Below are 23,823 nucleotides of genomic sequence, written 5' to 3'. Positions count from 1 at the left end.
CCGAAAATCGACTAAAGTATCAGGAGAACATGATATGCAAAGAGGTATTCCAAAAATTGGCGGGAAAGGAAACTTAGAGTTTGCCCGAAAATCGACTAAAGTATCAGGAGAACATGATATGCAAAGAGGTATTCCAAAAATTGGCGGGAAAGGAAACTTAGAGTTTGCCCGAAAATTGACTAAAGTATCAGGAGAACATGATAGGCAAAGAGGTATTCCAAAAATTGGCGGGAAAGGAAACTTAGAGTTTGCCCGAAAATCGACTAAAGTATCAGGAGAACATGATATGCAAAGAGGTATTCCAAAAATTGGCGGGAAAGGAAACTTAGAGTTTGCCCGAAAATTGACTAAAGTATCAGGAGAACATGATATGCAAAGAAGTATTCAGGAATGTGGTTTAATAAATCAGTAGACACAGATTATTGTTTTACAGTAACTTTTATTTTTGTAAATGGAAACGATTTGATACAAGTGCAATGTACAATGTTGTACATCTTATAAGTATAAAGTTCGTATGTATAATATGTATGTCAATTTTTAACTTATATAATTCACCACTAAATCACTTAAAGAATGATGTTCGGTCAAGCTGTCCTATAACCAGGGTACTCCAAGGGTTGACCATCGGCTATGGTAGTCCAGGAGGCCAGGGGATTCCAAGGGAGAATCCTCACATCGATGTGCACCTTCCGAAGTCACCGGAGCAACTGAGAAATTCGTCGTCCTTCTGGGCCATTTATATCCTCCCGACCAGGAGAGGGAGAAAACCAATGATTGAATTTGGAAGATTGATCAAATGAAGAATATTCTGCAACAAATTAATATTTCTCATCAAATTCTCATAAAAGTTAATATCAATTGCATGCAGTAACTCGTGCAAATTATTAACACTTATATATTAAACTAAAGGAATTATTATTTTCAAGTACGCACCTTAAGGTCTTGTGAGGGCTTCAATTTGTCCTATCTCTTTGCCTACGACCGAACGAATGATGTCTTCACGTTTGAAGCACGAAGGTGAATGTTTCTACCCGATAACGAGTGGGAATCTGCTAGTAGGCTAGATATCAGTGGGAGACTTAGTTAAGAGTTAGACATAACCAGAGGGATTGTTGGTTAACTTACAGGTATGACTATGACTGAAAAGGATGTTCAGAGGTCTGGGACTGTCAATGAGAGGGCTCAGGGTCAGGGAGAGGGTCTGGGGCTAAATGAGATACCCTTATCTGCTGCTATTAGCTAGCTCAGCTATGAATCGGAGTGGGCACAGACAACGACTGAGGGATTGCCAAAACGATTCGATCTGAACGGAGGCTCGAAAGCAACTAAGGAATTGCCTAGTCTCGGGGTTGTTTATACCCTCGTGATCCGACATGCGAAAGTGCAGAGGACGGCGTGATCCAGCGAAGAATAATTTGTGTTAAACCAATATTCCTGATAAAATAATACTGTTATAAAAATTAGGGATCTCATTTAGAATAAATATTGTCACTTTGGTACATGTTTTTTGTAACAATATATCTTTTGTAAATAGCATTTCCGTTTATTACTTGAAATAATAGGAATGAATAAGGAAGATAGTTTATTGGGACACCTTGTATATTGGATGGTATGGTAGGAATATTTTCTCGATTGTTGGCATTACCATCGCCAGTGATTAAAACAACGCGTTTCCTACATTTCCAGCTCGAAATCTCAGAGGGCGTATGAAAAGGATGTTTCTTCGAGTAGTCGGTATTTTAGAAATATAAGGAATTTAAATTACAATTCTTACTACAGTGAGCGTTATGATCGCTTTATATTTGTCGATAACGTCGCTAGTTACACCACCGATCAATCGACAAGACCTCGTTTGTGGTAATATGGAAATAGGAATGTGGCGCTTCAGTCTTCGAAAATGGGGACACAAAAATACATTGGATGACATGTCTACTTTTATATCTAGTCCGCGCCTATACCTCGTTTATGTGAATATTAACACGATCAGCTTCTATTACTCATCAGTGATAGAATGTTACTACTCCCTCCAAAATTTAAAAAGCATTTCGATAAAGACAATTTCAGGTCGTCTAATGACGCTTCTAATCAATCATTTTGTCGATTAAAATTGATATTTTATTTACGAATAGTATTAAATGCTTTTATAACCAATTACAAAATATCATTCGACAGGAATGCATCTTAATACTGCGAATATTTTGCAGAGGCCATAGATTAATTACATACTTCAGACGCTATGCATAAAACATATGTATGTTTGTATAAATATTTAAGAAAGATCTGTGGAGCAATGTCCTTCCACTTGCTTGGCCCTCACAAATATGAATTTGATATATCGTGTTAAATTGATTTTTATTAAGAAAAAACATAAAAACATGAATCTTTGTAACAAATGTTGCAGAACTTTCATTTGATTACGAGTACGCGAAACCAATACGAAACAAATACTGATAGTGTAGCAACAACATGGCGCATATAATAAGATTGCAAATAAATATATGCTGTATTATTTCACGTATAATTATACTATTATTTTACCTCTTGAGTGATGAGAAGTCCAGCTTCTAAACTTCTAAACCGACGAATTTATAAATGCAAATGCTTATAATATATCCCGTTTCCCTTGCTAACCGACGGAATCATAACGAAGAAACAAATCACGTGCAAAGACTATTCATACAGAGAATGAAATGATCGTTCCGCATATAAATGGAACATTACGCGTGATCCTTTCTTCTTTTTCAACGGGTTTCAAAAATGACGCGTCGAGCCGTGCTGAATTTTTTTTTAATCATAATTATTATTATCGTTAATATCCATATAATTATCAATAACTACAAGTAAAACACAAAACAAAAATGGTGATATCTGTACATTTCTTTCCTTAAGTAAGTAGTAACATAAACTTTTTTTTTTGTATACCAGTAGCCTATAATAGGAAGAAACTAAATCGTAATATTCACAGATATTTTACAAGATAGATAAGACACGAGACAGGACACGTACGTCACGGTAACTTTGAATTCCATATATATATATATATATACGTATATATATATTATAAATGACCTCCGAGAGTAGATTAGAAGAGAGGAGAGAGTAGGGAGACAGAGAGAAAGGGTACAGGACGCAAAGGCAGTGGAAAACTAAAGAGTTATTTATTTTCTGGCGAAAAAAATGAAACACCGCGACGTAAGGGTCTCGTTCGCGTCCTATTATATACTTATCAGTAGCTGTAATATATATGCTTTTCTTTATACTTATCATCTCGCTCGCTCACTTATACCTCTACACTGTACATATGCACAACGCATCTTTTACACTGTACATGCACACGCTCCACGAGTATCCGCGCTGCCTTAAATTAATCGTGTTTTCTTAGGGACCGCCAGAACACGAAAACGGCTTGGACAATGGCGTCTCGTATACGCTTCTCGATGAAATAAATTATACAACTAAATACAATAATATCGAACATTAACGCGATTCGATATACACGTTCATGTGTTGTACTCCTCTCGAAAAGAAAAAAAAAATGAAAAGATTAACTCACGCGAACGAAAGACAACGAAAGACGCTGAATGTACTTTTCTCCCCTTCTTGATCGATTCGAATAATAACGGTCGTTCCATGACCGATGCGAACATGGTATCAAAAAATGATTAAAGTACATGTTTTGGCGATCCCTAATGATTCTTTTTTCTTTACATACGTTTATTCCCTAGAGGCATGCGCCCTACACGCAGCAGCAATAATATCGTAAATAGGTAAGTTTTCTTTATATTACTTAATATGTTTTTTTCCACGGCTCCGTGTGATATAGTGTAACTTCTGGTCTATACACGTAAGCGCATTTATTATCCTCGACACGATTCGCTAAAAGAGTCTATATGACACATCGCGCAGAAGGCGACACAATAGAGCGGGGTTAAGAGAAACGGGGCAGGGAGGGAAGATGGGGGCGAGGATGGGGAATGGAAGTGTGTAAAAGAACGAGGCGACGTCAATGGTCAATGAGATCGGTCGTGCTGGTATCTGTTCTCCCAGCACGACATACTTTAAGCCCCTTCTTTTAATGTGCGGATTGGTACGTTTCTAACTAGCCTGATGTAATAACGTTAATAATAATCGATAGCAGCGATAGTAGTAGTAGTAGAGTAGTGGTAATAATAATAATAGTAGTAGTAGTGGTGATAATAGTATAGTAGTAATAGTAGTAATAGCAGTAGTGATAGTATTAATTAATAATAATGACAATAATAATCTTAATTATAATAATAATAGTAATAAAAATAATAATGATAGCTGTACTAATGATGATGATGGGCGACCGAAATAATAATAATAATTATAATTATAATAAAGAAATAAGAATATTAAAAATTCTGTTTTATAATGTACATAGTGCTAAGATGATAATGATAATAATATGTTACATCCTGCTATGGAAAATTTATATTACATTAGGGATAAACGCTTCTATCTTTTTTAGGTAATCCATTCTCGCTGTTTTTCTTTTTCACTAGATGTCTAGATCGTAACTTTTTTTTTTCCTTTACTTTCTAGTTCGACACGAGCGGCAGCAGCAACAGCAACTATTGTTTACAGTAATATAATACATAGGTATTTATAATTATAGAGCAAGTATTATACAAAAAACACATCACATACCGCGCGGACCAGAATTCGGTCACCGTTTTTTATAATGTTTTTACTTTTTTGTTTTTCCCGTCTTTACGCAGACATATATATCGTTAAATAATTAAAATCACAGTAGTTATGCCCTCGCTGGCTCGCTTATAATTTACACAGTATCATTTATAATATATCTAAGCCTTACTTTAAGGTAGGTCGTGTGTGTAGGTGTATGTACGCGTGTGTGCCTCTCTGTAATACGTGTACGTGTACGAATGTTCATTATGTGTATGTATAGTGGTTAAGGAGGGGTACGTTTTTCATTTTTTCCTCTATTTCTTACTTACGAAATTCGACTGTCCATCTAGAGCAACGGTAGGTATCGATTTACTGTTTTCCTAGAGGAGGGACGAGCGTGTTGTAAGAGTTCATTCTTTTTTTCTTTTCTGTTCTTTTTTTTCGGTTGAGGACATCGCGTTTGTTCTTCTCTTCTTAATCGAAGGTCTCTTAACAAAGGGCTGGGGTTGTGTCTAACCCGCTTGTCAGAAAGACCAAGAGTGACGTCGGTCGATCTTACAAACGTTTGTCAGTGGACGAGCATCACGAGTAATGACTTTTTACAATGGTAAAAATCAGCTCACCCCTCGTGGAACCTTCTTTTCTATTCGAAGAAAGACACGCCCGGTGATGTACACGCATTGACCGTGCTAGCCTCTCTACGCCACGCAACCCCATACCTCGTCTTAGGCCTACGATTGCTATTTTTTTTTTTTAATCGGCACGATTCGCCGGAATCCGCAATTTGATTGTCAGTGATAAATATATACTATATATTCCCGAATGAGAAACTATTTTCCCCCTCGAGAATATACCTTCTCTCTCTTCTCTTTTTGTTGTACGACTCTGCAGCACTCTGTCAGAGGGACACTCCAGGCTTCATGCCACATGCGAAGCGTCCTACGGTGCGTGAAGGCGAGAGATATGGGTAGATTGTAATCCAATAGACCACTGGTTGGCCTCAAACCGTGGCGATGACGATGAGCAAATGAGCGATCTTGGCGACGCGGTGTAACAGGTCTGGCGCGATTCGCGCCAAACTTTCGTTCGCGAACTCACACGACGGAAAGATGTGGACCACATACGCGGGCTATAAATTAAATTCGTTACATTGTTAAAATCAAATTTCATTTATCAACTGATATAAAAGGGTGTTCCATTATAATCTTTGCACGATTTCAAGATGTCAGACATTTGTTCTCTAAATAGAAACTATGCATACATTCTTTGCCAAGTGTGGAGCATATTCTGAGACAAGTTCAATGAGTTTGTGGAGCTTTTAAAGTCATTGTTCAAAGTTTAATTTGGAAAAATTGCTAAGGGGTTGCCTGTATGTTACTTTAAGTAAAATAGCTAAATTTGTTTTGCATAGTTATAACTAAGTTTGATTGAATGACTACTTTTAAAAGGGAAATAAATGCAATATATAATTTTGCATACCTGTTGCGATCCTGGTGCAGCGATATTAACAATTCCAGCGGCTTGTTTTTGTTGCAAATACATTATAAATCCGGTCTGAAGATTCTTACTCTGTTGTAACACGTCCACCTCGTCTCGACCACACGGTAATGCGAGGAGCATGCAATGTTCGTTATCCATCTGTAGAGAAAGAAGTACAGATCCTTAGCTATACATTTTGTCTCTTGTAATTACTACAATAATGCTATTTAAACCTCAAACCTAAGATCTAGGAATCGAAATGAATTGAAAACTACTTTAAATGCATTACCAATCCAGCTAATCAATTGCACACCATTAAAAAGAACTAAAGACTAGTCCTAAATCTTTTCATCGAACTGGTGATGCATTTCTTGTAGCAACGTGAAGATTAGCACTATGTTCCTTAACATACCTGCATTTTTCTTGCTACGCCCTCGACCTGTGTCTGTTCTAGCCTCATCCTCTGAGCGATTCTCAATGGTGGAGTAGAGCCATCGCTGTTGCAAGGTAGACTGTCCCTCGCTACGTTGGGATTACCGAACACGAAATGCATCTGTACTGCAGCCTGGTCGTTTTTAAGAGCCAGAAGACCCTGCCACATGACTGGGTAACGTTGAAGCAGCATTTGAAACGAGTCTGCCTGTGGCGGCACTTGCGAAGCGTGGGGCGGTGTGACCACCTGGTGTTTTCTAGGCCTGTCTGGTGTAATGGCTCTGTCGCTCGGCGCTTCGCTTGCGGCGATGGGATACTGGGAACGCAAGTGTGCTGGTGGCGGTTCGTAGAAGCCACCTCTGGCGGTAGCTGGTGCGCCTGTTAACGATGGATTGCCTCCTGTGTTATACTGAGGCGGAGGCGGTGGTAATCTCGCTGCTCCGTGTAGCATGTACACTTGAGCTACTTGAGGACTGTCGGTAGTACGATCTTGAGGCGTTCTTGTGCCTCGTCTCAGCTCCAGAGGAGGACTGTGACTGTCCTCGATGCCAGTCTCGAGTTTTGGATCTAATGGTAAATGAGGAGATCGTGTTCCTGGAATGTGATACGCTATCCGCGGCGCGGTCAAAGCCTCCTGTTGCGCACGCAAATACTGATACTGGAGTACTTGCGGATGAATGTAATGCGGAGGTAGCTCTGCGCCTCTTGTCAACCCTCCATAATGATTCACAACGTCACCCTGTTGTTTGGACAAGAAATATTGGTTTAATACTGTTTTAAAGAATCAATTTCTGCTGTAAATTCTGATATCTTATAGTTTTAAGAATTAAAATCACTCAATTATTAAATATATGTATATGTTACTTCTTGTTTAATATAATCTTTTGATTAATATAAGGAGACCAACGAAACAATTAAGAATGTTTCAAGTATTTAAGTGTCTTATTATGCTGCTATAAAGCATGAAAGTGTTTTTATCTAGCTCGAAAGAAACTTGTGATTATGTCTTAATATTTCATAATGCGCATTTAATTAAAATAAAGTTAGAATAAGTAAGTACCTGAGAAGCATTAGCATGATGGTGAGCAGGTGGGGGCAATGGAGGACTCTGGGATCGATGTGGGGGCACAAGTCCATATTGGCCCCCTGGTGATGGAGCAGCACCCGCACTCCCATGCTAGCCAAAACCAAGCCAAGTTAGTACGTACGTCAAGATATTTTTTTCAAAATAAGTACATTTCATATGGTTACAAATAATACTTAATATATTAAATTTGCTTCTACCATACAAGGAAACATTAATTTCATATCTATACTGTATCAATTATAAAATATGCTTACCAGTGGACCTTCGTAAGATGATATTGGTACTGCACGTGCTTGAGGACTTGCAGTCGGTACCATGATGCAGCCTGACATTGATACTTCCACTTTTGGCGGTTCCATGGGACCCGTCACCTAAAATTATTTTCAGAATAACAGTTAATACTATGCAAAGAAATAATAGGTTGAATAACTACATAAATTCCTTTAAAAGAGATACAAAATATTCTCAATTCCAAATTTCGACAAACAAAGTAATTACTTACCGGTGGCTTTGGAGCTGGAGGTCTGACACAACCAACGCCAGCGGGTTGCGCGTTCATAAGATGAGGCTGAGTGGGTGGACTCACGACAGCTGCTGTGACTATGGATGGTACTACTGCTTGTAATAAGTGAGCCTTTGGATTCAGAGGATGCGGTTGGCCGTTGATACCTTTCAACGCTGTTGGTTGTGAAACCGACTGATGAATTCTGGGAGCCGCTGGCGCTGTTGTCACACTGGCTGGATGGACGTTCATTGGCAATTTTTGAGTAGGAAGGTTCACTATGGCTGATGGTTGCTGTTGTTGCTGCTGTTGTTGTTGCTGCTGCTGTTGTTGTTGTTGCTGCTGTTGCTGCTGCTGTTTGGCCGCTTGCAGAAGATGTTGCTTTGGATTCGGTGGAACTCCAGTATTATTCAAGACCGGGGACATAGGCTGACCTTGATTCTTTCCATTTGCAGCGCTGATCTGAGGCGCCTGCTTTGCACGTGGACTCAAACTAGGAGACACAACTCTGCCACTGGGTATTTGGAGGTGGAGGCCTTGCATTGCTTGTGTTGGTTTAACCATATTTTGTACCACTGATTGACTGGGTACACTTGGAACCGCTGGTTTGGTAATGACGATTTGCTGTTGCACTGGTGTCGCCAGTTTGCTGGCACCCAAGACATGAGCCTTTAGACTCGTGGGTTTCGACTGTGTCGAACAAGTTAGTGCTGTCTGCGGTGTTGCTACAGTAGTAGTGACTATGGAAGTGACAGTTGTGGACGTTGTTGCCGTCTGAACCATGCTAATCGCAGATGTGACCTGTACAGCAGGAGATTGTGGTTTCGTAATTACACTGGTCTGTGGTTGTATCTGTTGGCTCTGAACCGGTTCCGCAGTCTGTTCTTTCTTCAATTCGTCGGAAATCGTTAAATTCTCAGGCTGAGGTGCCTTCGATCGCAACATCTCGGCCGTTGGACTGGCGCTCATCATTCCAGCGGAAGCAGCTCGCGACTCGCAGGTAGTAGTCCTGCTGGCTGCAGCCTGCATTTGCCCAGAAGCCGTGGAGACTGGAATATACTGACCCTCCTCCGACTCTCTCATCGGTATCAACATTCCAGTCACTGGGTCAATCAACGTCATCGGTTCATGAGAGACTGGTTTCTGCGTCGGCGACGGAGCAGACTGACTCGTTTCCTCTGGTTTCGGAGTTTCTGCACGAGGTGGAACGCTTTCTTCTTTGCTCTGAAGCTCCTGTGACGTTGGCTGTACTTCTTTCGCCTTCTCCTCGCTGCTATCGTCGTTGTTCTCAGACGTTCGTCGAACCGATTTACGCACACCTCTCGGCGATTTTCGTGGTTCCGCTGCTGGTGCTGTGGACTGCACAAGACTACGAGGCGCGTTGTTATGCCTAGTGCTTCGTCTAGTCGCGTGGACACTACCAGGAGCTCCACTGACCAGTCCTTTGTTCACAGCTGTCCCGCGTACTACATCTTCGATAATGTCGTCAATAGTGTTTCGACTGCCATCTCTTTCCGCCAATCTCTTAGATTTTCTCGTGTTAGCAGCTGGAGAAACAAACTCTTCGGGTGGCACTTCTTTGACCGCAGCTATGGGTGTTGCAGGCTGCGCGTTGGGTCCAGTTAAGTTCGGTACAGGAGACTTGATTGTGAGAATTAGACGTGGACGTCCAGCATTGTCCTCCTCACTGTCATCATGGAACTCGTAAACGTCTGCTGGCAGTTTATTCTTTTCCACGTGGTGTTTACTTCCCCTAGGTGTTCTACCTCCTCTCCTGTGCGCGACAGTGGTCGTATTCCTGACGCTTCGCCTCGTTGTGACACCACCACGACTGCTAACTCCTCGCCTGTTCTTCGTTCTACCTCGACGACCTTTTGTCGAGTCACTCTCACATGTCTCCACTCCCTCGTCCTGATCGTCATTCGCTGTGAAGTTCTTCTTGCTCTCGCTCTCCACTGACTCTGCATTGAACCATTCCGACTCATTCTTAGACTGTTCTTGACTCTCGGTGCTTATATTCTGACTCTGTTGAGTCTCCTCGTCGCCGTCTTCATTACCTTCACCATCACAAAGAGCGTCGACCTTCTTTATCACACTCTCGATATTCACTTCCTTCGCTGACCAATAGTCACTATCCTCTTTGCTATCAGCAGGATCCTCTTTGGACACATCGATGGCAAGGGGATCGGTGCTTGGTTCTTTCAATGGGTCTTCCGCCGGTTCCTCCTCCATGTCCACCTCTTCGTTTTCTTTCACGATCTCCTCCTCTTTAACTTCATTAACAGGTTCAGACTTTACTGGGGGCTCAATCTCCATTTTAAGGACAAGACTATCGACAACTTCAGTCTTTGGAACGCATATTTTCTCTGATTTTACCAAATCTGCTGGCTGTTCTATCTTCGGCTTCGTGTCCACATTGACACATGGCTGATTCAGTGGGAATTCGAGCTCGGTGTTAGGGAACTCTTCCTTTACTTTCGTTTCTTCGAGTTTCACAGCATCGACTGGCTCATCTTTTATAATGTCCATTGGCTGAGTGGATTGAATAGGCGGGGTAAGCTGCATAGGCTGAGCTGTTTGTGCCATCTGCGCATTAGCGTCTAATTGTAATTCTTGCTCAGATGGTATGCGCGGTTCTATACATTCAATTGTGTTTTGTTCGTTAACTGGTGACGTGGATGTAGAGGAAACGGTAGACGGTACAGCTCTGGTTATAATTGCTTGGGAAACCGTGGACACGAGAGGAATGTGTGGTTTCGAAAGTTGGCTTGCTTGCGAGACAGGCGAATGTCTTTGACTGGTGTTCAATGGTAATGGCGTCTGTGGAGTCACGCACTTTTCTTCTGGTATGGAAACTGCCACACTGGACGTGATCTGTTGCGAAACTATAGGTACTACCGTCTTGATGAGCGATTGATTAGCTGAAGAAACTGTTGATGCTCCAATACTGTGCACCACGGATTTGTGAACCAAATGAGGCTGTCCATGTGCGACTATAACGGGACTAGGCGTTGAAGAACGTGGTACATGGGTTGTCAGAAGTTGAAGATTCGACAGCTCTTGTTTCTGCCTTGGTGACAACAAATTATTATCTGCCGTGATGGATCCAGGTACCTGTTTCTGAGGCCGAGACGATAAAGTACACGTGTCCGCCATAGTGGTCGGCTTTCCAAACACTGGGCTAGACGTGCTGGCATTGATCTCGATCTTCGCGGTCTCAGGAATATACGTGGGTGGTTGATTAGGAGAAGGAACTTTAGGCGACGTAGAAGCTTTGTTCGTGGGCTCTGGTAGAATCGCTGGTGATAATTTAGGCTCTTCTAAACGTTGTAGAGGTTCGTTGGGGTTGACTGGAAGTAACGTCTCAATAACAGATTTACCGCCCAAGGTTGTGTCCCTCGAGCTCTTCACTTGCACACCATGAGCCAATGGCGGCACAGACATGTACGAACGATGTGGAATATTTAACGTCAGTGGTGGCATACCACCTCGAGGACTAGGCGCTAGAGCTCTCATTCCTGGAGCGTGTTGAATGACTGGCTGTTGAGTGGCGGCAGTGGAGTAGATTTGTTGAGGAGGTGTCTCTTGCCTATGAGCAGAAACGCTGACACTGACAGCGGTTCTTGCTGGCGGTGGAGATGGTTTACCAACGTTAGGCATGTGAGGACTCAGGGCTGGGTTTCGTGACCATTGTCCGTTGGGCGATAGAGGCTGTGAAATTCTTGATGGAACTAACAATGGCACAGGAGTTATATTCGAAGAGGCCGACGAGGAAACTGTAGGGATACTCTGCATCCTGGGTGATGCTTGTCGCATAGGTACCATCTGAGACTGCGGTGAGACAGGAAGCTTCTGGTACAAAGGCTGCGAGCTAATCGGTGGTGGTCTTGGACTAGCTGCGGTGATTCTAGGTGTCTCACTGGTGATGGGTACGCTGCACGGACCCATGGCTGGCTGTTTGTACTGTGGTGGTGGAGAGGTCGATACACGATGCTCTTGAGAAGCTATTCGCTCTGAACTAGCGACGCTGACAGTCGTTTCAACCGTTTCTGCTACTTGCACGGTCTTAACGACTTCGCGTGGCTTCTCGTTTAGATTCCAAGAATGCGCGATCACGGACGCTGGTGGGCTTTGAGGTTTTACGGGAACGGACGGTATACACGTTTCGATCGGTTTCTCTGCTGCAGTTAAAGAAGGCGCTATAGTATTTACAGTCTTGGTAGGAGACTTGTAAAAGGATGGAATGTCTGGTGTCTTTGGTGGCTGTGTCAAGTCGAAAGTCTCGTAATTCGGATCTTCTTCCGTGTCTGTGTCTATCTGCAGATCGTGCTCACTTTGAGGTGTATCAGGTTTCAGGTCTGTTTCACCTTCTCCTGTGGAAGCATTCAGACTCTCCACGGCCTGTTGCATTTCTTCGACGTCTTCTTGAGGCGCCTCAGGCGGCTGTCCAACCGTTTCATCAGCTTCCGCGTCTTCTTCTTCTCCCTCGTATGAGAAATCTTCTGTCGAGCCTCCAAAAGTTTCCTCTAGCAATGCAGCAACAGCATCCTCGGTTTCCTCCTGAGAAATAGCTACACGTGGTTTATCTTCTGTTTGCGCAGGTGGTGTCGTTGGTGCAGTCACTTCAGGTTCTTCCCTGCCGCTGCGTGACTGACAACTGCTTTCGCGTTCTTCTGGCTCTGAGATGCTCTTCACTGCGTTTTCGTGAATAGTTTCGTCAATTTCTATTCCAAAGCCAGGGATAAATTTGTCTTTTTTCTTTTCTGGCTTCGAAGGCTGAATACCGCTGCTGACGATTGGTGGAGTCATTGATGGAACTGTTGTTACGCTAGATACAACCTTTGGAATGGGACTCAACAAAGTATCTCTAGGTGTTGGTAGAGTCGGTGACATAGTTTTCGTTATTAGGGGACTGCTAGCTCTAGGAGGACTAGGGTCTGCACCCAAGTATGGTAGCTCGCCACTCTTTTCGTGATGGTGATGGTGGTGGTGATGATGATGGTGATAATCTTTCCGACTACGTTCCTCTTTCGATTTCTTCCGTTTCTTCTTCTTTTCTTTAACTTTCTCTGGCACTGTGGATGGTGTAGACGGTTCGACACTGTCATTATCGTCAGTGAATCGAAAAACATCGTGATCATTGCTTTCTGCACACGTTATACTGGACTTCGGCGAATTTGGTAATCCTAATAATTTTGCCTCGATTTCTCGACCTGCTTCGGCTAAATCTACACTGTTCTCATCTTCTGGTTGGTGGCGACGTTTCTTCTCAGTCTTCCGCCTCACTCTTTCCACGTCCAGCACAGGACTGTGACCACCATCGCTGTCAGAAGCATAGGTGTTGTTCTCTGGTGGTATATTGCCTAAACGATTAAAGAAGGTGTTCGATGGACCATCATCAACATCATCTGAAAGAGGACCGAAAATATCCTCCATGCGTTGTGAATCTCTAGCTTCCTGTCGATTGAGCCTTTTCCTCCTCGCTTTCGCTTTCTCATCCGCATTTCGATCTCTCCTCTTGTCCTTTTTGTTCCGCTGTTTCTTATCCGAACGTATTCTCTCCTCTGCATTTTCCAACACTGTTGTTCCCGATGTAGTCGTAGTGGTGACAACGACAGACTCCGACGTGTGGTTTGGCCGGCATTCCACGTTACTTGCCGCAATATTGGATTTGTTCTTATGTTCGCTACTTTCGGAAGACTCTGTTTTCAAGCTCTCCTCGTTCGACATCGAATTCTTCTGTCTCTTCTGCTTCTTCTTATGCGATTTCTTACGCGAGTCCCTCTCATGATTATTTACAACGATACTAGGATGATTACCACGGAAAGGAACGGAAATCCGCTCGTCATCGTCCGACGTACGCAACTCCTCCTTCGCATTCGAATGAACACTATTTACAACTACGTTCGAGGTCTCTAAGGGGTTGTGTTTCTCCTCAGTGTCAGCAAATCCGAGATCAACGTCGCTTTCCAAAAATCTCTCGGTCTTCACCTTACGAATCTTGTTGTTGAACGATTCTTCTTCCTCGCTAGTGTCCGAATGAATTCGAGATCGAGAACCCTTCCTAGACAGAGACTTCGCTCTTGCAGAATCTGATTCAGACGTCGCTTCGTCTTCCGTCAAAGCCTTACTAGACACCGAGTCTCCGTCCCAAGATGTACTCTGCTTCTTTTCCTCTCGTCTAGCTCGGCACTGCTTCAATTGCGAGAACTTATCCTTCAGAAGCACCTGCCGTTTCTCCTCTTCGAGTTTCTGCATGTTTTTCGTCGAGCGCGCCTTCACCTTATCGTACATACTGATATAAGCAGGTTCGTCGTCGACGATGTCGAAGATGGAATGTTTCTTCGGCTCGTCGCTGTCCGTGTCCGTAGCTGATGGATGCCTTGCTACTTGCATTTCGTGAGTAGAGAGTGGTCCATCGTCTACGTCGCTGTGTAAATTCAAGGAAGACTGTTGCTGGTGATGTTGCTGTATCTCTCGAGAATGATTAGAACCGACCGAGGTCTGTTCGCTCGGCGAGTTCGAATCATTGCGTTTCGAGAGTTCCAGTCTCGATAGGAACTCTTTATCAGATTCGTGAGAGACCCGTGGACTTCGTTCTCTCGACTCCTTCTCGGAACGATTCCGTTTGCTTCGCTGCTTCTCTTTACCGCTGCTGCTTTCCCGATTGTTTTCCCTGTTTTCACGATTCGACTCCCTGCTCAGCTCACTGTGACTCGTGTCCCTGCTATCCTGCGTTTGCGTGGAACCGCTGCTCTCTTTGCTGTCTCGACTCTCCCTACTGTCCCGACTCGAACGATGAGAATCGTTGCGGTGTTTTCGATCCTCTGATCTTCTGTTCTGCCTAGGCCGGTCTTTGCTGTCTCTTCGGTGTTCTGAGATCTTCATGCGTTTAGCTTCGTCCTCTATCGGTCCATCCTGTGATGAACAGCGTCGCTTGATGGACACAGGTGCAGGAGAAATCTGATTCTGAGATTGCGAAACGGACTGATGAAGGTGGTTTTCGGTGGGTTGTCTCCTGCTCTCGTCACGATCTCTCTTCTCCTTATCTTTCTCCTCTCGATCCCTCCTCTTGTCACGCTCAGACTTTTCTTTCTCGCGCCTCTCTTGATCCTCGCGTTCTCTTCTTCGCTCGTGCTTCTCTCGCTCCAGCCTCTCCCTTTCTTCCTCCCGTTTCTCCTTCTCCGCCCGCTCTCGCTCCTCTTTCCGTCGCTCCCGCACCGTTCGTTCTTTCTCTTCCCTTTCGTGCTTTCGTTCTCTTTCAAGACGCTCTTTCTCCTCCCGTCTTCTCTCACGTTCCAGTCTGTCACGTTCTTCCTTCTCTCGCCTCTCCTGCTCTTCCCTTTCCTTCCTCTGGCGCTCCTTCTCTTGCTTCTCCCGTTCCAGTCGGAGCTCCCGTTCTTTCCTCTCTCTATCTTCACGCTCCCTCCTTTCTCGTTCTTCTCTCTCCCTACGTTCCTGACGTTCTTTCTCTTCCCTCTCTCGCTTCTCACGCTCCAACCGTTCCTTCTCTCTCCTCTCTTTCTCCTTAGCTTCATTCTCTTCTCGCTCCTTTCGTTCCCGCTCTTTCTCCTCCCTTTCCCGCTTGTCCTTCTCCTGTCGCTCTTTGTCCAGTCTCTCCTTTTCCCTCCTCTCCTCATCTTTCTCCCGCCTCTCTTCTCTCTCCTTGCGCTCCTGCCGATCACGGTACTCCTTTTCTCTCCTCTCTTGCCTCTCACGATCGTCTTTCTCCCTCCTCTCCTTCTCCTCCCGTTCTTTCCTCTCGTAACGCACCTCCTTATTCTCCTTGAACTCTCTCGCATGACTGTCAGAATCAGCGATGTCGTTTACCATGGACGAGGTGTCCTTCTCCTCACGGTCCTTGCGACTTCTTTCGATATCCGTGTCCTCTTTCCGCGACTTCCTCTGGCAATCCTTGCCCTTGCTGTACTTGGAGTCCCTACTGTCCTTGCTGTCGCGGGATTCTCTACTTTCCCGATTACTGCTGCCGCTGCTCGCCTCCTTCCTCAGGCAAGAGCGAGAGCTGTCCGCGGACGAAGACAACGACGACGGGCAAGAAGAGTTCGACGAGGACGTCGTGGAAGACGGTAGCACCGTGGAGGTGGTGGACATGGAAGTTGAGTACTGACTGCTCGTCAACGACGACGACATCGTGCTCGGCGTGGAGGCGATCGTTGCCGTCGTCGTTGCTGCAGTCGTCAGCGTCGTTGTGGTCGCTGCTGTCGCGACGACCGCCGCCGTCGTCAGCGGAACCGAGAAGGTCGTCGACGCCGTCGTGACAGCAGACGCCAGTGACGTCGTGGCGCCGTTCAATCCTCGACTCGTAGAGGCTCCAAGGGCGTGAATACTACTTACACTACCGTTGCTGCTTAAAATACTACTAGCTGACGCTAAACCGCTACTATTGCCGTTGCTGGCTGCCGTTCCGCTACCAAGACCGATTGGTAGAGAGACCGGTGGTAATTCGGGGCTAACAGTTTTGATTGACGTGCCAGGTGTGACGGGGGTCGCTGGTGTCGGATGAACGCAGTTATGCTGCACCGTTGCCCGCGGGTCTGCCTTCAACGCGGACGACATGGTCGTCGTGAACGTCAAACTCGAAGACAGAGACGTGCTCATGCCGATCTGACTGGTAGCTGAGGAGCTGCCGGTCAGTTGTATCGGCGGATGACTAGGAAATGGATACTGTAGACAGACTTTGCTGGTGCACCCTCCGCTCGACGTGAGGCCGCTGGTGCTGCCGATCATCGAGCTAACATTCAAAACGCCAGTGAACTCCCTCGGCTCGTACTTCTCGCTGAAGTTCTCCAGTCGCTTCGAGTCTTCGTCGAACACGCTCCGTTTGGCAAGAACCGACTTGACGATGTCGGACGGCTGCACCTCGTGTAGATCCAAATCGAGAAGCTTGTGTCGAAACCTGAATCGCTCGGACGCCGTGGCATCGAGCTTCGCCAACGCGTCACCGCCAGCTGCGCTCAGCGCTCTGGACCCGGACCATTTCTCGTACTTCTCGTCGAGAGAGCGTATCCTCTCCTCAAGGCTGGGAGACTGCGGCGCCGTTTCGCTGTCCGAACTCGTCGGGCTCGGACTGGGATGTCGGGGTGGCGGCGAAGCTGGCGGCTGCGGAGCGGTACGAGGGCTTGGTGCTGTTGACAGGTTCGCACACGGCGGACTGGTGACTTTCGCGAGACTGGAATTACTCGACCGATTGCTGCTGCTGTTATTATTATTGCTACTGCTGGTGTTATTGTTGTTGTTAGTGTTCAGCATTTGGGCTGCGAACCTAGGCAACGGTAACGAGAGAGGCCCCTCGTGACTCCTCTCGCGAAACCGCCGTGGCTCGCTAGGCACCAGATTTTCCGGTCTCTCGTCGACCAGCGGTGTTCCTGGCCGCGAGCCGTCGTGGTGCTCGTGATGCCTACAACAGAAATTGTATCATACATTAATAATGGACTTCCATTGCCTCAAGATACAATGGTCTCGAGATAGCTGCAGCATTCTATTCCCATCAGTTTTTGAAATTTAGATGTCTGTCATTTCACTTGTTTCGGCACCCTACTGAGTTAAGAACCTTGCTATAGTATCTCACTCACCCCCAATACGTCTAATTCTAATTTCCATTCCATTTCGACCCAGTAAAAGCAAACAGTTGACCCTTCCAAAAACTCTACCTCCCTCGATAGCTGCACAAATAAGATCCCAAATGTACCACAATTAACCCAGCACTACTGTATCAACCAAAAGTGTCAAAAGTCTACAAGGCCTAATATTTTTAGTAATCTCCCATACATTTCACATGAAAACTGTTCCTAACCAAGTACCTGTAAACGAACATACCTGCTAGTAACATCACGTCGACGCTTGCAAGGCCCAGGGCCTCTCCCCTCACAGCTCCCTCTCCTCGTCCCATGATGCACCACCACCTTGCTGTCGCTAACGCGCCTGATGTCCATGCCTTTTCGACTCGAATGCGAAGTGACGAGCAAGGACGCGATCTCAGGCTCGTCGTCCTCGCACAGTATGGTGGTGGATGCTCCATCGAGTTTCGCGCGCTTCTTGGGCGCGAAGCCGACCTCGTCGCCGCTGCTGTGGCACTCTTCGAGTTGCTCCAGCAGGTGCACCCGCTCCTTCTGGAGGTGCCTGATGTCTGGGGGCGGTAGGAGCGGCGGCGGTGGTGCTGGCGGATCGACGCTGGTAACTACGCTCTGCACGGTGTGACGACGCGATGGTGGAGGACAGTCGTCGTCGTTGAGCTTACCGTCTCCGAGCACGCTACTCTGGTAGTCGTCGTGGCTCGCCCCGCTGCCTTGACTGAACTCGTCGTAGCTGCGGAATCGTCGAGGCGCCGGCTCGCTGTAGTCCCCGTCGTAATAGGTGTCCTGGTAGGACCGTCTACTGCTACGGGACATCGCAGTCGGATGAGCTGGGCTCGCGCCAGGCGTGCTGCCTCCTCCAGACGTGCGGGAGTAACTTGCTGTTCTCGACCTCGGGGGCGTTTCGTAGCGGGTAAACCTGCCACTCGAGTTCGATACCGCCACCCCGGAGTCGAAACTGCTGCGCTCCCGCCTGGAAGGAATCCTTCAAATAACGGTTGTACTGTATTTTATGTTCTCATGTGTGTGGCGTTTGTGGTATGTACACGAACTATCTCCTGCGGGGTTATCGACGAAACTCAGCGTGTTTAATGTATCCTTAAAGGTAGACCTCAAGTGGTACACGGTGTTCAAAGTGAATCAGGCCACAAATCTTCTGTTTTTCATGGTACGAAAATGGTCCATGGTACAATTTTAATGGTTTCATAACCCAGACCTTGTGTAGAATCAAAGTTCTTGGTCTTTTTCATTTTTCAGTTAATCAAAGACAGAGGAGATATTTAAGTAGCCTGCTTCAACTTGGACGCCCTGTATAGCAACATTGTAGTAAGAGAATAAAACTAACTTATTTTGGTATTTGAATTAGGAAGTGCATTTCTTAGAGGTTTTGAATATTTGCTTGTTAAGAGCAAATCAGGTGTAGAACGTCAAAGATAATGTGACCCTCTGTGGCTGCTATAAGTTTATGGTTAATCTGATGACTAGGACGCAATCACAGATGTGTCGTATTGTATTGTTAACAGTATACTTGTAAACCAGAGTCTGCATCACATATTTCGCGAAGTGGATGAATACATTTGTGAGTCATAATTACTCCACTGTATAAAATATGAATTGTAACAGTTTATCATTAATAATGAAATGTTACATATTATACATATTATTAGTGATTTGTTGTAGTTATGGATAACAGCAGAATAGATTGACATAATGATTATGTAACAAAAGCATGTGTTGTGGATCTACATAATGAAATATTCCCGAATATCCATTTGACGTGGATTTGACTATCAATATGCATGAAGTTTTTACGTCAGGATATCCTATTAAACACGCTAGAATAATTTATCGACTACCTCGTGAGATACTCTAATCGTCAAAATGTGTCTTCGGATTAGCATACAAAGACACCTAAAACAAAATAGCATCATAGATGAGAGTACCATAACGCAGTGGAAAATATACATACGAGACATCAAAGGTTGACGCTGGGGAAGGCCTCGTGTCCCAAGGTTTCTCGCCAGCGACACCCTGTCGCTCAAGGTGCTCGTAAAACGTTTCCTGGCACTCTCGAGAGGCGAAATCGACTTGAAGCCGACGTCCACGAAGAGCAGCCCCTCTCATTTCCTTCACGGCGGCCTGCGCGCAGCTGATCTGCTCGAAGAAGACTAAGGCATGTCCGCGCTCTCGGTCCACTACGACCTGGGATATCGGTCCAAACTGATGGAACTGCATGTTCAGGTACTTCTCCGACATACAATCTAGAAAATACAAACAGATTGCAATACTGTTAAGGAAGAGTTGAAAAATGTATAGTATTCTTATAATCTCGAGATATTATTTTAAATGATATTTTCAGCAATAAAGAATATTTCTTTTAATTAATCTCTACTATACTGACTTAGAACTCTGTTATGCTAGGCTCAGGAAAGGAAATACTTTCGACGCCAGTCGAAAAAAGGGGGCATAAAGAGGCCTTACAAATCTAGGGCTATTTTTTAAATACATCAAAAGAGCAGTTTAATGAATAATTACCTCCAATACCATCAACCCAAACACAGGACGTGGGCATCGACTTTCCGAATCCGAGTTTAATTCGATTTGCGCCCAGATGTTCGCCGTCCATCGACCGCATAGCTTTAACGACGCTACCGATGTCGGAGTATTGGCAGAAGGCATAGCTAGACACCGCGCCCTGCTTCTTAATATCTATTTCCTGCAAGATACAAAACACATTGTTTGTACTTTCCTATCGTGTAACTACAACACCTACGACTAAACTTGTATACTATCTAATATGATTTTGAAAGACAGTTTTCTGAAAATTTCATATGACATTTTCTAGTCAGGTATAAAAACTGGGTGAAGCTTTAATAATCCCTAATTCTGGTATCAAAACTATTAACCTTTTAACGGTAGAATTTCTATCTGCTTGCGTGAGTAAAATTAAAGGACGATGAGTATACTCGTCAAACGCAGAGTAAATACACCTACTGTGAATTTGAAGTAATTATAATAAAATAACAAGGACTACGAACGGTATTTTATATTTTTTAATAACGAATGTACTTGTCAAACGTCGTTAAAGAGTTAATTAATTAAAATTGAAAAGTTTTGGCCGCTTACAGCTATCTTTGTAAACAGATCTAGGGGAGGTCGCCTCCTAGCTTCACAGCCTCGCGCATGCGTCGCTACTATCGAGGCATGGAGGGGGAAGCCAAGCGACATAGTGGGGATAACCCCTCAACAGCAGTGAGCGGCCAAAACTTATTAACCCGAGTATAGAGAGCACATTATCCTACATTTTTCACACTTTTATCAAACTAATCCCTTTCCATTCCACAAAAAGGTCCTATCCATATCCCTATAACAAAGTCCGTACTGCCCACCTATGGAGAAAGGCGGTAAATACCTACAGAAAAATATGAAATTCAGTTTTTTACATTTTTGGATAACTTCAGGGATGGTATTAAACCGACTGTTCAATGACGTCACAAGGTAGAAAGGGAACTTTTTCGAATGAGAAGAGAATTACCCCACCACCTAGTGATTACTAAGAATCCCCACCTCCTTCGAAAAGTCCCCTCTCTATCTGGTAACGTGACCCAACAGCAGGTTTCATGCCATCCCTGTATAAGTCTGAACATTGTACTAGTTGTTCCGAACTAAATTACTGTCTTGGTTGAATGCAAAACAGCAGTAAAGCATTCCTAGTAGATACTGCTCGTCTCCATAGTTAGGCTCCGTAGACGTCTCGGCCGAACTTACTATTATTTCGCCGAAAGGCTCGAAATGCTTCCTAAGCTCAGACGCGGTGACGTCCTTCTCGAGGTTCCCGATGAAGAGCGTACGCGTCGCCTTCGGATGGTACTCGTCGAGCTCCGCCTCGTACGGTCTGAACTCGTTGTCCTCGACATCGTAGCCCTGGTAGGGAGCGACCTCGATCTTACAGCCGAAAAACAGCTTGTCGTGCGACACCTCGAGGGCCTTCTCCACGTCCTCGGGCTTCTTGAAGCAGACCAAGGCGTACCGATCGCCGGCAGCCCCGACCACCTTCACCCACGTCACTTTCCCGTGTTTCTTGTACTCGTGGAACAGGCCGTCCTTGAGGGAGGTGTCGCTGCTGCGTGCCGGCAAATTGCGGACGCAGATAGCGAGCGGCCTGCGGTCCTCGGTGACGGCGGCATTTCCGGTGCGGTGGGGCGAGCTACCGGGCGACGTGCTGCCCCCGGAAGTGCTGCCAGCGGAGCTGCCGCTGCGGCTGCTGCTGCTGCTGCCGGAACGGCTACTGCCACTCGGCGAGCTGCTTCCGCTTCGCGATTTTCTTCGCTGTTTTTTGTGCTGTCGCAGCGCACCGCTGCTGCTGCTGCCGCCACCTCCACCGCCGCCTAGTGGAACAACACGACGAATGTAATCTACACACGTGGATGGTTTATTATTCGTTATTTTCCGTCCCTCTGGCGAACATGTCGATGCGTGGGCATTTGTTAACGCTGTTGCTAACTAAATTCGCTTATCGACCGAAGCAAGCACGGGCCTCGACGTTTCGTAATTATTGTGCAGTCAAAAGCGACGCGGGATGGCATGCACGGACGTGTTTTACCGAGGTGCTATTTAATGGACTACGATGACTTGGTAAATCGAAATCATGCATCTAGGACGAGCGTGTATCTCATTTCGCTATTGGCAGGAAACGTGTTCTCGTTTGTTCGAACGTAATTCCCGCGTGTTTATTCAAATAGCGTGCATTGTAGAGGCTGAGGAAGAATTTTAGCGGACGTAATGGATATTTTAAGAAGCAAGGTTTGTTCGGTAATAAACATTGTATACGTGTGAATCGATCTGTACAAATATTTAGGTCTCATTCAGAGTATTATTTTTCATTTTTCAAAAACGTATATTCTTCTTTTATTTTAGCTGTATAATGCATCAAATATATAATCAATACTTATTGAATGATTTTTCTTTAATACTGATTAAAAATAGAAGTTCCTTAAAAATAATTTGAGATATACTGAGTTCTCAGCTATGAAAACAAATCATGAAAGGTAAATCCTGAACTGCATGGTGAATGGGGCACAAACATTAATACAAACAATTTCTGATTTTTCTAGGATTTTTACTTTCCCACAGGATTAGCTACATTTCCTGTTTACTTATTATGAGGAAATTGATTTAGTAACCAATTAATGAGCTATTACTATGTCTGTGTTTGGTTGGAGTATAATTATGTGTACGTGCTGAAATTGGATCTGCTACAACAAAAATCTATCACTAATTCAGTGACATCATTTCATATGTAAATACATATTGTAATTTCTGTCATTGATTCTATGTATATTCGTGTAGAGAAGAATCTCGATTATTCATAACCCTCGTTATTATGACTTGGACTACGATTTAATAGTGGTCTTCCAAAAATACCGAGAACTATAAAAAAAAAAAATAATTTAAATTCGAATCCCATATTAATTCAGATAATAGACTATTAGGAAGAACCCAAATAAGTAAAATAAAAAAATTGAAATACCCTGCAAACCTAACTAACTGCACGAGAAGTTACCATCAAACATTCATAAAAAAAAGAGAGAAAAAACAAGCGTTCAGTGACATGGCAAATAACAGAATCTCAATCAAAACCGTCATTACAATAATCACAGCTCGTTAAAGAATCCCCAATAAACGCAGCTGCAGCCAAAGACACGCAGATGCGAGGCTGTCGCGCGTGTCCCGAACGTGACACACGGCACATACAGCCACCCACGTCCCGAGTCCCATCGCGAAACACAAAGCCGTCATCTGCGCGTGAGAGCGACGGGGAACAAGAAAACACAGAGACAGAAATATCCACCTGCAGGAACACATGCGGACGTGGACGCAGACGCGGACGCAGACGCAGAGGTTAGGTTGCAGGCATGCAGGGGCTCATGCACGCACGGCTTTGGAACAAAACTGAGGCTACTCGAATAATTTCATATGCGATTAGAGATTCAGAAATATCTTACAATACAAGTGGACCTCAAATAACCGAGAATTCAAAGGTTATTCCTTAAACTTGAACTATGAGGGATCATTGA

General features: G+C 44.7%; 1 protein-coding gene across 2 annotated transcripts in view; it reads right to left on the bottom strand.

The window, feature by feature from the left end:
* Positions 1-4,986: 4,986 nt before the first annotated feature.
* LOC143178131 (uncharacterized) overlaps positions 4,987-23,823 on the bottom strand; it is a 125,052-nt gene continuing 106,215 nt past the window's right edge. Inside the window, exons 4-13 of one of the 2 annotated variants that reach the window (XM_076376614.1) lie at positions 21,515-22,161; positions 20,282-20,462; positions 19,716-20,007; positions 17,991-18,731; positions 8,154-17,571; positions 7,906-8,022; positions 7,625-7,741; positions 6,545-7,303; positions 6,133-6,291; positions 4,987-5,782 (exon numbers count right to left, since the gene is read on the bottom strand). In XM_076376614.1, the coding sequence (XP_076232729.1) occupies positions 5,654-5,782; positions 6,133-6,291; positions 6,545-7,303; positions 7,625-7,741; positions 7,906-8,022; positions 8,154-17,571; positions 17,991-18,731; positions 19,716-20,007; positions 20,282-20,462; positions 21,515-22,161 (12,560 nt within the window). In that variant the 3' untranslated portion in view covers positions 4,987-5,653. The remainder of the gene's footprint in view (positions 5,783-6,132; positions 6,292-6,544; positions 7,304-7,624; positions 7,742-7,905; positions 8,023-8,153; positions 17,572-17,990; positions 18,732-19,715; positions 20,008-20,281; positions 20,463-21,514; positions 22,162-23,823) is intronic. The other variant, XM_076376615.1, reaches the window with a different exon arrangement.

The sequence above is a fragment of the Calliopsis andreniformis genome, chromosome 4 (genome assembly GCF_051401765.1).
Source record: "Calliopsis andreniformis isolate RMS-2024a chromosome 4, iyCalAndr_principal, whole genome shotgun sequence".
NCBI lineage: Eukaryota > Metazoa > Arthropoda > Insecta > Hymenoptera > Andrenidae > Calliopsis > Calliopsis andreniformis.
The sequence above is the reverse complement of the archived record's forward strand: the minus strand, read 5'-3'. Positions and strand labels throughout refer to the sequence as shown.